The sequence below is a fragment of the Aethalodelphis obliquidens genome, unplaced genomic scaffold (assembly GCF_003676395.1).
Source record: "Aethalodelphis obliquidens isolate GAN/ISIS:26980383/991018 unplaced genomic scaffold, ASM367639v1 scaffold17, whole genome shotgun sequence".
Classification (NCBI taxonomy): domain Eukaryota; kingdom Metazoa; phylum Chordata; class Mammalia; order Artiodactyla; family Delphinidae; genus Aethalodelphis; species Aethalodelphis obliquidens.
Window position 1 is genome coordinate 7,381,764 of NW_020837961.1, and position 14,096 is coordinate 7,395,859.

The 14,096-nt window shown below is 45.2% G+C and overlaps 1 protein-coding gene across 17 annotated transcripts in view; it reads left to right on the top strand.

The window, feature by feature from the left end:
- Window positions 1-14,096, top strand: part of HERC3 (HECT and RLD domain containing E3 ubiquitin protein ligase 3) — a 136,693-nt gene that overhangs the window by 10,330 nt on the left and 112,267 nt on the right. For 14 of the 17 annotated variants that reach the window (XR_003434960.1, XR_003434959.1, XR_003434958.1 and 11 more), the window contains one exon: window positions 2,634-2,899. The exons of the other annotated variants lie outside the window; for them this stretch is intronic. Coding sequence is in view for 11 of the 14 variants with exons in the window: in XM_027116893.1 (XP_026972694.1) it covers window positions 2,674-2,899 (226 nt within the window). In the remaining 3 variants the exon portion in view is untranslated. The remainder of the gene's footprint in view (window positions 1-2,633; window positions 2,900-14,096) is intronic. 17 annotated transcript variants of the gene reach the window in all.

The following is a 14,096-nucleotide window of genomic DNA, read 5'->3' on the forward strand; positions in this document are numbered from 1 at the left end:
TAGAGCGCAGGCTCAGTAGTTGTGGCTCGCGGGCTCTAGAGCGCAGGCTCAGTAGTTGCGGCGCACGGGCTTAGTTGCTCTGCAGCATGTGGGATCTTCCCGGACCAGGGCTCGGACCCGTGTCCCCTGCATTGGCAGGCGGATTCTTAACCACTGTGCCACCAGGGAAGTCCAGCTCTTAATGCCATATTTTTAGACACATTGTATTTGTCTGGTTAAGAGGATGGCTTAATGCCTCAGCTGCCTAATCTCATCCTTTATCTCTTAATTCTGACTACTTTCACTCTCTGAGGGCACCTTTATTTCCAAGTTTCTAAGATCTCTTGTGTTGTATACTGACTACATCACTCCATACGTTTCTTTGGTGTGTGCTCTTGCTCTAGTAGGTGATGTATAGATCTGCTTGGGTGGCCGTGTAGCCCAGTGGATAAGAGCACACACATTGGCTTCAGGCCTAGACTCGTAGCCTGGTTGTGTGCCTTCCAGCTCTGTGACCTTGAGCATGCTTCTTAATCTCTCTGAGCCTTGCTTTATCTGAAAATGAGGCTAACAATAGTGCTTAGGGTACAGAGTTGTTAGGATGAAATGAGACAGTGATACAAAATGCTTATTAGTACAGTGACTGCGGTATAGTAAGCACTATGGTGTTTATGTAATTATTGGTAGGAGAGATAAGACAAACTCATGAAACATTAAAAATGAAGAAAGTAATTAGTACAAATACAGCAGCTGAGCAAATTGGGGAAATTAAATTATGACTAGACTGTGATCTTGCTGCTCTTTTTAAATGTCTGTTGTTCCCCGCCCCCCCCGCCCCCCATCCCTAGTTTGCATCTTATCTCTCCTCCCTTCCTCCCCATGATTGCATTTAACTCAGAATAACATTTTTTTTTCATGTTCTTTATTGGAGTATAAATGCTTTACAATGTTGTGTCAGTTTCTGCTGTACAACAAAGTGAATCAGCTATACATATACATATATCCCCACATCCCCTCCCTCTTCCATCTCCCTCCCACCCTCCCTATCCCACCCCTCTAGGTGGTCACAAAGCACTGAGCGGATGTAATGTAATATAATGTAAAATAGATAGCTGCTTCCCACTAGCTATCTATTTTACATTTGGTAGCGTGTATATGTCCATGCCACTCTCTCACTTCATTGCAGCTTACCCTTCCCACCCTGTGCCCTCAAGTCCGGTCTCTACATCTGTGTTTTTATTCTTGCCCCGCCATTAGGTTCATCGGTACTGCTTTTTAAAATTCCATATGTGTGCATTAACATATGGTATTTGTTGTTCTCTTTCTGACTTCACTCTGTATGACAGATTCTAGGTCCATCCACCTCATTACAAATAACTCAGTTTTGTTCCTTTTTACGGCTGAGTAGTATTCCATTGTATATATGTGCCACATCTTCTTTATGCATTCATCTGTCGATGGACACTTAGGTTGCTTCCATGTCCTGGCTATTGTAAATAGTGCTGCAGTGAACATTGTGGTGCATGTATCTGTTCAAATTATCATTTTCTCAGGGTATATGCCCAGTAGTGGGATTGCTGGGTCATATGGTGGTTCTAGTTTTAGTTGTTGTTTGTACTAAAAGGAAGCATGAATTTTTAAATGGTAGTGAAACTTTGGGGTAGTCAGCTGTCATCAATCAGCCAGAGGTTGACTGAGCACCTGCTAAATCAGAGAGGTATGTGTCGTGCTGTGGTCTCTGCCTGAGAAAATTAGAATTTGACTGAGGAGTTAGTTATAAGAGACAGAGAAAGTTTCCAGTCAAGGCCGTATAGTAGATGTGTCAGAGAGATGCAGGCTGACTGGGGCTGGAATGGTCCCCAGAGGCTCTCAGGTAGGAACTGAAGCTTGACCCAGATCCTGAAGGATGTGTAAGAGGGAATGGCAGAGAAGATAGCATTTTTTTTCCCATTTCTAATTTTTGTTTTGAGTAGTGAATTACTACTATGCAAGTTAACAATTGGCTACCTAAAGGAGTTAGTCAGTTCAAAATTAGTTAGTTTAAAAAAACCCCAAACCAGAAAACTCAAAGGAAAGGTGCAACAAGCTGAAGTCATGAGGGTAGTTTCAAAACAGTTATTGACATCATGGTTTGCAGACATTGTTTCAGCAAGTCTCCTGTACTCAGTTCTTCACCAGTGATCTGAAAGCCACATTCTGTCTGTGTTGACTGTTCCTTTACACAAAATTTATTTAGACTTTTTTTTTTTTTTCTTGTGGTACGCGGGCCTCTCACTGTCGTGGCCTCTCCCGTTGAGGAGCACAGGCTCCAGACGCGCAGGCTCAGCGGCCATGGCTCACGGGCCCAGCCGCTCCGCGGCATGTGGGATCTTCCCGGACCGGGGCACGAACCCGTGTCCCCTGCATCGGCAGGCGGACTCTCAACCACTGCACCACCAGGGAAGCCCTCTTTAGACTTTTTTTAAAACTCTTACTAAAACAAAAAAATAGCATTATTATTATAACTACCTTCAGCAATATTAATATGTTTTATTTTGAGATGCAGAGTATCTGAAGAATGTTAAGGGGGGCTGCTTTAAAATTGATTACGTTTATTCCTTAAAGTGATTTTTTTTTTCTGATTCCCCCGCACCTTTTTTTTTTTTCTTACAAAGCTCTCTTCTAGGCTACATGACTCCCTGAAGGACAAGAACGATGTTATGTTGGGGATATTGGTCTCTGGGCCAACCTGGGATGAGCACTAACCTGCAAGGGATTGTGGCCGAGCCACAGGTGTGTGGATTTGTATCCGACAGAAGCGTCAAGGAAGTGGCCTGCGGAGGAAGCCACTCCGTGTTCCTGCTGGAGGATGGGGAAGTTTACACGTGCGGTTTGAATACCAAGGGGCAGCTGGGCCACGAGAGGGAAGGAAACAAGCCAGGTGAGTGCACCTAGCAGCCTCGATGACGGGCGAGGCTGGCCGAAGGTTTCCTCACCAAGTGTTGACCTTTCAGGGAGGCTCTCCTTTTGGTGAGAAATTGTGACTGTGTAGTATTTTTCACGCTAGCATGTGCCGTTTTCTTTGTCACTTGCTGTCTCTCTTGTTCAGTCCAAATCACATCAAGAGGCCAGAGCTTCATGGAAAAACAGCCTGGGTTTTGTCTAGAGAATTTTATTCTTTTGTGTTCTTTTAGGAAAGTCAGTTTGGCATTAGGGTGAGCTTTTTTTTTCTTTTTCCCCCTGTGCCTGCCTCCCTCTTTTCTCATAGTTATTCTCTCCCATAGCATGTATCAGTATTAACTTGTAATCATTAATTTTTATGTTGACCCTTGGATAAAGGGCTGCAGGGCTGGTCTTAAGGCTAAATTGTGAAGTACGTGAAGCACGATTTGTGGGCTCCTGGCCCATTCTTTGCCTCCTGGTTCCCTCATGAGAGCCTCCTTGAGAAGCCGCCACCCCAGGCCTGCCCACCTGGAGCAGTGCCCAGTGTTCTAGCCAGGGGCTCCTAAGCTGTGGGCCCTGGACTCTGCGGAGTTCTAGGAAGGGGTCTGTAGCACGGGCCACACGGGTATGTACACCTTTCTGTGTACGACGCACCTCATGCTACGTGTTTTCAAATGTAAGTAGATCCTGTTGTTCACTGAAATAAAAATGCAGTTCACAGGGCCACCAGTTCATTAATTGAGTTAGTAAATCCTAATCATTATGTGTTTAACCGATGAATATAATACAGAATTAAAATATATAGCTGTTATGGAAGTGGCAGGAAGGTTTTTGACTTTAAAAAATATTTCTCATATTGGAAAAAACCGAGGTCTTTCTTCGCCTCCTGTAAAACCTCACTTGTGTCTTACGTGGCGCGCCTACGCACGCCCTGTTCCCCAGCTGAGAGCAGCATCTCACAGCGGATGCCTGCAGGGGGTTGATGGCAGGTCCCAGCCCAAGGCGTGCTCCTGTCTGGGGGGAATGTCTACATTCAAGGCCCACTTTAAGAGACCCGTAAGGCCCGCTTTACACCGGTGATCCTGGAGGACTTGTACCCACCCTGGCCAGCCTTTGAAGGGAATGTTTTGGGGACCAGGAGATCTTTGTGGTAACGCCTGCTGAGACACCACGGTGGGGGGACTCTGGAGCCAGACACACCTGGTGGAGGAGGCGTTACCTCCCCTCTGACTCGGTATTTCCAAACCTCAGCTCCTTTCCTGGAAAAGGTGACTCCCTGCTGTTCTGTAGTTCTTGAAGAAGGAGATTCAGATGGTAAAGAGGTCTCCCCAAGGCTACCTGTAGTCTGTGAAGGCCGCGTCCTCCCACCCTCCTGTCTGTTTTCTCCGTGACCCTGCCGTCTGTCAGGCCGCCTCTGGGTAGGGCCAGCCGCCCAGAGGTGCCTCAGGGCTCACCTTGGTCCTAAGACCTGGGGCCAGAGGATGGGACCTGGGATGGCAGGTGAAAAAGGAAGCCCTTGCAGGCCAGCGATAGCAAAGATGTGCAGATGGCAGCGTGGTGAATACGCCTGAGTGCCATCTGCCATCCTTCCAGCCGACCCTCCTGCCAGAGCGCCTGGCGCCGGGTGGGCGGTCAGCCCGCATCTGCGCACAGTTGCTCCCTCCCGGGAGGCAGGGCCGAGTGATGGCGAGCGACTCCAGCCAGCGATGTTCCAAGAAGGCTCTCGGGCTCGACCACGCAGTCCAGCCGGTGCTTGCAATTGAAATTTGGAATGAGCCAGGCTCTAGTGTAAATTGCAGCGGAGTCCAGAAATTTCTGTTGCTGGTTAAGCTTGCCTGTTAATTACAAACGGCGTAGCAGCTGCGGAATAGTGCCTCATTGAATGGGAAGATTCTGCGGGAGGGAGCCTCCCTCTCTTTAATTTTCTCATTGGTAGGTGCGTTCTAAATCTGGGTGCCAGTTGGGTTTAGTTTTAATGCGTGGGAAGAAGAGAGTGAGCTTGTTTTCTATGTGTGTTTATGGAGAGCTGTGACCTGGGGAGCTGCTAGGCACAGAGGGGACGTCAGTGACAGAGGGGCCCTGTTTCGGGCAGCCTGTAATGGCTGGGCCCACAGGAATGCCATCCCCGAGTAACCCCTGTGGTCTTGGGGGAGCGAGCTTGAGAAAAGGCCGCCACCCCAGAGAGCATGCTTCCGGGGGCCGTGGGCAGGTCTGCCATTGCAAGACAACATCATTGCCCAGACCAAAGGATTTAGCAGTAGGAAGGATTAAAAAGAGTGAGGGGGGGAAGGAAGGGTGGGAGAAGGTGGTCATGTAGGGGATGCGCAAGGACAGAGCTCTTCGCTTTGAACGTGTGCCTTGAGTCTGTCCTGCCGATGGTGAAGTGTCCCTTTCTACACTCGGTCTCTAGCTGGCAAAGTTGCACGGCGCCTGAGTTCATTTTGGGGGGAATTCTGTAGGTGCCACGGAGCGGTGGTATAAAGCCCTCGGCGACGATCTTAAAGGATTTCTGTTTTTCCTCCGTGAGCACGTCTCATAGTTTCCTATTGCGTTTGCTGCTTCTGAGGCTACTGTGCTTTCCTTGTACGCAGATTTCTCTCCTTCTTAGCATGCCCTTGTGTGACCAACGTCGCGTGTGTCTCTGTGTGGCATGGGAGCATGTTTCCAGGACACCTCGGGCGCTGAAACTCCTGGTTACGCAGGCCCAGATGTTCCCCGTGTGCCAGCAGCCGCCGGTTCTAGCTTAGGTGTGTCCGTGACTCATTCATTTGTGCTTTGGCCAAACGTGGAGAGGTCTGTGACCCTTAGAAGCATTTTTTAATTGTATTTATTTATTATTTTTTAAATAAGTGATTAATCTATAACTGAACATTAAGCAAGTCTTGAAATATTTTATTAAATTAAAATAGGAACTAGTGGCCCATAGAAAAAAATTCAAACAACTTAACCTCAGTTTATCGTGCTTCTCTTATTCCCGCCCATCCACATTGTCAACACAACTCTTCTTGTGAAGGAACCCTTCTCCTTTTCCCATCCATACTCTGATTTCCCATATTGGGATTTCAGCTTAAGCTAATCCTTATGTTATCAGGAGGGTCTGAATTTATGTAAACCTCTAACCTTTCTTCCTGTCTTGAGGAGGCAGGAGCTGTGGTAGATGCAATTATTTAGTTTAGCCTGTGTTAAATTTTAAAAATTCTGGGGACTTCCCTGGTGGCACAGTGGTTAAGAATTCCAACTCAGCCAAAATAAATAAGCAAATAAAAATTCTGCCTAGACATCCCAGGAAACCTTTCCATGGCAACCCCCGAGAGTAACAGTTTATAAACAGACTAACATTTCTGTGCAGCTCTGTTCGATTCACACCTGTGATTGGTTCCTTTTGCCTCCTCCTGAGTTACTTTCTCTCTTTCTTGTAGGTAATTTAATCCAATTCACATTCACGTTTTGTATTCAGTCTAAGTGTTTCTGTAATGCCCATCACCATATGTAACAGCTCTCCTGCTGTTTGATAAATGAGGTGTATAAAGCAGAACGTCTCAGGAGCCTCAGTCCCCAGAGCTGTGGTTGCTGGTAACGCTGGTAGAAGTAACACTTTCAAGCAGCTTATCAGGTTGCTCTAGGGCATCTGAAGGACGCCATAACTCTGTTACGTTAATCGGTTTTTGCCGAAAAGCAAACTAACCGAGCTGAAAGGAAACAGAAGAAATCCGGTAATGACTTCCTAACATTGCAATGCGTGCTTCCATGGGCATAACTCTGATATAAAAGGCAGAAGGTACCATAGCAGATATTCAGATCTCAACACTGCGCTTGTTAGGGGCCCATCTCTTCCGCGGTAGGAATTGCGGGTGGGGGAGGGCTTACATAAATTCATCATTGCTCTGATGATGAGAATGGTAGTCATCAAATCCCATGGAGGTGTTGACGGCTTTGACGGCTGAGGGGACAGCTTTCTGGTCCAGAGGCCTAGGGATCAGGGGCAAATGTCATTTAATAATTTTGTTTTTCTGGTGTGGTTGATCAACAGTTAACTTTTTTCTGTCTGTAGTACTCAGCCTGCTTTCCTTAAAGACATTTGAATGTCTTATAAAATATATACTTATTTATGAGCATATTCTTCAATGTGAGAGGTTATTTGTGCTTTAAAAATTTGCAGTGTACTTTTAAGTAATTAGCACAGTGGTTTGCGCCGTGATACAAGAGGCTCAGTTCATTTGCTAATTGTAAAAGTGGTGAACGATAGATACTGCAAGCTCTCTTCCTGTCCATGTGCTTATCATTTTTAAGCTGATTAATCCTCATGATAGTTCTGTAAAGTAGGTCAGTAGAATTATCCCAGGTGTATGTAAAGGAGAAGAGGAAAGAGAGTTGAGTTTGAGTTTTGGTTGGGTACTGACAGTTTGGTTTTAATAATCCTGGAATTTTGTCCATGGATATCTTTTCAACTTCAGACTGATTGGGAAGGCCAATAGAATTTTATTTTCAAGGTGTTTTTCTCATTTATATTCAATTTCCACTCAGTCCTTATAAAAGAAACAAAGATACAAACTTGGCCACCAAGAAGCTTGCATTCTTTAATTTACTGGTTGAATACCGCATGTGATCCAGATGCTTTGATTAAAGGTACGGGGAAACAGTTCCCTTTCATCTTAGATGACTCTCATTTTGTTTTATGCTCTTTTGAGTACCACAGAATCTGGGGAAAAGAACACATGATAATTCACATCTCAGGCGGATACCTTTAGCCTCGCAACTTACCTCATGTTCTTTGTTCCTTTATTTCCTTGAATTACTTACTTCTCATTCAGTCATTCAGTCAGCAGATATTTACGGAGTGATTAGACTACTAGGTTCCCCATTTGTTCTAGATACTGTCAGGACAAAACATCTTTAGTGCAGAGCTGCCCTTTGGGAGGTTATAGGCCAGGTGGGAATAAGCTGTGTTCCTGTGAAGTTTACATAATGCAGTTCACCTTGTGCCGAGCAAGAGATAAAGGTCCTAAGCGTGTCAAAATAAGAGTTGTGGTGGAGAGTTAGGTCACCAACAGTGAGTGCTGAATTCTGATTTCTAAGAAATGTCATCTTTTCCACCACACGCATAGAAAGTTCAGGTTTATCTTAGGTTGGTTTGTTCAGGGGTCGCTTTGGTGATGGTGTCAGTCTCTAGGGATGTTCCATGATTTTAGTAAGTCCACCCTTGAATTTTTGTGTTGTGACAATGATTTCATTGTCTGGCAGGTTTGATGAACTCTTGTCTAGCTTGGTGATCTGTGATCTTGACAGATCAAGGATAGGTGAAATGTTTCTGAATTTATCAATGTGGATGGCGTTCATCTAGTCAGCTGATACTTCACAGTGATTCAAGAGCTACCGGAATCTTCGTCTTCCTGAGTAAATGCCCTTTAATAGCATGTAATGGTGAAATCTGTGGTAACTCTCCAGCAGATACTGTCTCATATCCTTACAGATTTTAAATCATTTTTTCTCTCATTATTCAGACACGTTTGGCAATTTCTATTATATATAATTATTAAATAACTCATAGCAATTGAAATCGTTATTGTGAATGATTTTAATTTAGAGTGTTAGCTAATTAACAGGCAGTATAATGAATGAGAGCATGGACTCTGGAACCAGACGTAATGGGTTAGAATCCTGGCTCTGCCACTCACTGGCTGCGTGACTCTGGGAAGGTTGCTTAACCTCTGTGTGTCTCAGTTTCCTTAGTTGTAACATGTGGATACTGTTAATAATATCTGTCTATTAGGGTTGTTGTGAGGATTTAGTAAGTTGTATATCAGGTGTTTGGAATAATGCTGGCCCAGAGTATCAATAAGAACTCAATTAGTGCTAGGTATTATTACTGCTTATAATAGTAATTTGTCTTAACACCTTCCATTACAATTTTTTGATCCTCCTATTCCAGAACATAAACAAATAATAAATTCATTAAGTCTATATTATATTTATACATATATAAATAATTGTGTTAATCATTTTTATAGGTTCCCTTAACACTGTAGGGTCCGATGAATGGTATATACATCCAGGGGAGGGAAATGACGTAGGCTAGAGGCGTTAAGAGAGACTTCACACATTATGCTTATTTTTATATTTTGAGTTTTAAAGGACAGTCTTTTCTTTCTTTTCCATTTTTTGGGTCCTTTACCGGTCCCAAGAAAAGTACCTTACATATATTAGGAGCTCTGTAAAAGCTGCTTACGCACATATGGACATCTCTGCACCGTGATTAAGATTGCCCCCAGCATTCCTGTCCAAATCTGCAAAGACAGGGGAAGCAAATGAAGCCACTGTGGGTATTTTCGCACAGCAGGGGCTACTGCGTGATGCTCCTGGAGGACTTGAAGTGGTTTGGCAACACATGGCCAGGCGATTTGATCTTACCAAAGGTTCAGAAAGTAGACTGCAATCCACTGATGCCGAGCCCAGCTGCATTTTGTAGGCCGTTACTTTAGGTTTCCAGTTAGCTTTGATGGGGGGGAGCCTTTGGACGGGATTATACATGACCTGAAAGAAGGTAAGTGGTTTGCTCTCTGCATTCTGCAATGGCCTAAGAAGAGATTACTCTGGAGTCTGAACCTGTCTGATCCCTGTTTTTTGTTTTTTTTTTTTAAATGGGCCTGTGCCATCATCAGAAAATGTACAAACAGTAAATGCAGGAGAGGGTGTGGGGAGAAGGGAGTGTCCTGCACTGCTGCTGGGCATGTGAACTGATCCAGCCACTATGGAGAACAGTATGGAGGGTCCTCAAAAAACTACAATAGAACTACCATACGACCCAGCAATCCCACTGCTGGGTATATACCCTGAGAAAACCATAATTCAAAAAGAGTCATGTACCACAATGTTCATTGCAGCTCTGTTTACAATAGCCAGGACATGGAAGCAATCTTAGTGTCCGTTGACAGATGAATGGATAAGGAAGATGTGGCACATATATACAATGGAATATTACTCAGCCATAAAAAGAAACGAAATTGAGTTATTTGTAGTGAGGTGGATGGACCTAGAGTCTGTCATACAGAGTGAAGTAAGTCAAAGAGAAAAACAAATACCGTATGCTAACACATATGTATAGAATCTAAAAAAAAAAGGGTTATGAAGAACCTAGGGACAGGACAGGAATAAAGACGCAGATGTAGAGAATGGACTTGAGGACATGGGGAGGGGGAAGGGTAAGCTGGGACGAAGTGAGAGAGTGGCATGGACATATATACACTACGAAATGTAAAACAGATCGCTAGTGGGAAGCAGCCACATAGCACAGGCAGATCAGCTCGGTGCTTTGTGACCACCTAGAGGGTTGGGATAGGGAGGGTGGGAGGGAGGGAGACGCAAGAGGAAAGAGATATGGGAACATATGTATATGTATAGCTGATTCACTTTGTTATAAAGCAGAAACCAACACACCATTGTAAAGCAATTATACTCTGATAAAGGTGTTAAAAAAATACAATGGGCCTGTAACAGGATGCTTTCAGTTGCAAGTAACAGAATACTAAACTAAATGTGGCATGAACAATGAGTAAAATTTCTGATCTCACATAAAAAGCCCATAGAGAGGTATTTCTAGGATTGGTTAAACCAAAAGGCACACTGACACCATCAAGCACCCAGGTGCTTCCCACCTTTCTATTCTGCCATCTTTAGTTTGTTGACTTTCTTACTTGGGCTTGTCCCCTCGTGGTCACCAGGTGACTGCCACAGCTCCCGGCATCACATCCTCACACAGCTGTGTTCAAAAGCAGACAGGAAGGGTAGTGTCTTGTGTCACCTTTCACAATGGGGAAACTCTCAGGAACCCCCTTGCATACGTCTTCTTTAGTCTCATTGGCCAGGCCTGGGTTACATGCCTACCCTAGACCACTCACTGGCGTGCCTGATAAGTGAAATAAGAATCATCTGATTAGCACAGCCAGGGCTTACTTATCTCCTAGGCCTGGGGCGGGGCCCAGCAGCCTTGAGAGTTCTGGTGCAAGGAAGAAGGGGATGATGGCTGACAGGTAAGCAACGCGTAGCATCTCGTTTCATGTTGTGTGCGAGCGAATGCCTTTGAATCGTGGAGTCTGCATTTTGCTCCATGTTAGGATCTGTAGTTCCTTTTAGGAACTCAGCACCTTCACGTCTGCTTTTAGAAAAAAACTAATGGCTGTTATCATGAGGCAGTGACTTTCTTTAGTGTTTATTATGTGATATACGATGTGGAATTGTGTATTTCTTGAGTTAGTGTCGTATTCCCCTTTGTATCTTAGTGCTGAGCATGATGTGGTAGGCACATAGTGTAGGTAGTGTGTTAAATATGTAAAACGTCTCATGGGTTTTTTATTTTGTTACTTTGCCATGCTCTATGTGGGCTCTGGGAGATTGCTAGGGTTAGGTCAACAAAGATTAGAGTGATCTGTGTTTAAAGAAAATCACTGAGGGGCTTCCCTGGTGGCGCAGTGGTTGAGAGTCCGCCTGCCGATGCAGGGGACGCGGGTTCGTGCCTCGGTCCGGGAAGATCCCACATGCCGCGGAGCGGCTGGGCCCGTGAGCCATGGCTGCTGAGCCTGCGCGTCCAGAGCCTGTGCTCTGCAACCGGAGAGGCCACAACAGTGAGAGGCCCGCGTACCGCAAAAAAACAAAAACAAAAATAAAATCACCGAATTTTAAGGATGAAGGATAAGAGTGACTTGAATGGTAAAGATTTCCGTTTATTAGGCTTCACAGAACTAAAAGTGGATTTGGCGCCACACAGAGCAACTCCAGAGAGAGCTGTAGTAGACTCAGAGGCTTCAGCTCAGTAAACCTTACCAGTTTTACCCGTTTTTAGAAAGACGGCAAAGACTGAGTGGTCTGATAAGTGGCATCACCTGGTCCGTGAATCGGGCGTTCATTTATTAGTGGTCCCTCATTTAATTGTCAAACTAATTAAAATCATGAAATGAAACAGACTCTAAAGTCCACCCTTTATGATCCCTCCCATCCCTTACTGCCACACGTTTCTGCAGCAGTAAGTAAATTTCCATTTGAGTATGCACATCCATTTGTTAATGTGATTGACACAAATCTTCCAGTGTTCAGAGACTTCTTTTTTTCTTCAGAATGTAAGGGTGAGTTTATGTGTAAGTCGGGGGTGGGTGGATGGGAGTGGAGTTTTCTAGTGATGCATATTCCTTCTTCCTGCCAATTCTCTAGCCCACTAATGAGGTTGTAACATTTGCTGGGCCCCATTTAAAGCCTGCATTTATTCTTCGAGTGCTCTACCAACAAGGTAAAGCTATGCCACTATGCTGTGTTTTATTGTTTGTTTGTTTTGATGCCAGAAGTGGCCTGTTATATTGAAAGTGTTATTTTCGCTCCTGTGATATTTTTCTCCTTTGGTACCGTGAGCTATTGAAATGGAAACATTTGCAATGGACTCAGTCTCTCAAAAGGAATATGATTTACCTCATTAAAATTTGAGTGTCTGAGAAGCACAGAGTGAGGTCTAGTCACAATAGCATCTCTGCCTTTTAACTTTTTAAAAATAAATTTATTTATTTATTTATTTATGGCTGCGTTGGGTCTTCGTTAACTGTGCGCGGGCTTTCTCTAGTTGTGGCGAGCAGGGCTACTCTTTGTTGCGGTGCGTGGGCTTCTCATCACGGTGGCTTCTCATTGCAGGGCATGGGCTCTAGGTGCGTGGGCTCATTAGTTGTGGCTCGCGGGCTCTAGAGCGCAGGCTCAGTGGTTGTGGTGCACGGGTTTAGCTGCTCCACGGCACGTGGGATCTTACCGGACCAGGGCTCGAACCCATGTCCCCTGCATTGGCAGGCGGATTCTTAACCACTTTGCTGCCAGGGAAACCCAGCCCTTTAACTTTTTTGGGGAGTTGTTCATACTGTTAGAGCGTTTTAAGGCTTCTTTTTCTCATTGCAAAGTCATGTTAGCTTGCAGAGAGTCCTTACCAATTGAAAAACCTGTTTCCCACTTCAAATCGATTTGTGGTCGGTTGTACTTTATCACATGAAAGGAATCTTTTACTTATTGGTTTGGAATTGGCCTAGTGCTGTGTGAATAGTACTAATCATGGGCAAATAGATTGTGCTGATTGGACTGCAAGTTCCACATTCTGCCTATCGTCCGAGGCTGTTTGGGCCCAAAGTCAGAGAAAGGAGTGTGGGAGGGTAGGGACCATGATGCCCTGAGGCGGCAGATCCCCTGGCTTCCTTCAAGGAGGTGGAGGCCGTCGTCTAGGCGCCGCTGAAAGCAAGAATGTGGGGAAGCGGAGGAGAGAAGGGACAGTTGGAGCCGTGAAGACCAGCGCTCGTGCTGAGCTCACCCGGAGGCACAAGTTGAACACTGTTGCCTGCATATGAAGGAGAGAAGGCTGAGGTAATTGTGTTTTTATTTACTGTGAGGTAGCACATGACAGGGAGACCTCGAAACAGCTGGTCTTGGGTGAGAGGTTGGAAGTTTTGTGTCAGCCCATGTTTTACCCATCCTTCTGTTTTTCCTTCTTCACTGAAAGTAGCTTTTGAGGTAGAAAAGCTTTGGTGAATGCCTTTAATAGATGCGATATGGAGACATTCACGATGAAAAATATCTAGTCATTCTGACTATTTCATGCTCTTCCATTGGTCACTGAGGGTATAATTCAGACTGACTGGGTACCTGTCTCCTTTCTTCTTTACTATTCTGATTCATCATAAAGCATCTCAGTTGGAGGGGAACTCATCTTTAGGTTTCGTACAGGTTTAGCTGCCTCTTTTCTGGCGGGCGGGGGGCCGTGCTCTGCGGCTTGTGGGATCTTAGTTCCCACAAGGGATCGAACCCAGGCCCCCGGCAGTGAAAGTGCAGTAGTCCTAACCACTGGACTGCCAGGGAATTCCTGACAGCTGCTTTGTATATATCTAAATTGACAAAATGTGATAAGGGGCGGGCCAGTGCCCAGAGAACAATGGGCAGTATTTCTCTTTCCCTCCGCCTTCTGTCTCTGTCTCTGTCTCTCTCTGTCTCTGTCTCTCTCTGTCTCTGTCTCTCTCTGTCTCTCTGTCTCTCTCTGTCTGTCTCCCTCTGTCTCTCTCTGTCTCTGTCTCTCTGTCTCTCTGTCTCTGTCTCTCTCTGTCTCTCTCTCTGTCTCTGCCTCTGTCTCTGCCTCTGTCTCTGCCTCTCTCTCTCTGCCTCTCTCTCTCTGCCTCTCTCTCTCT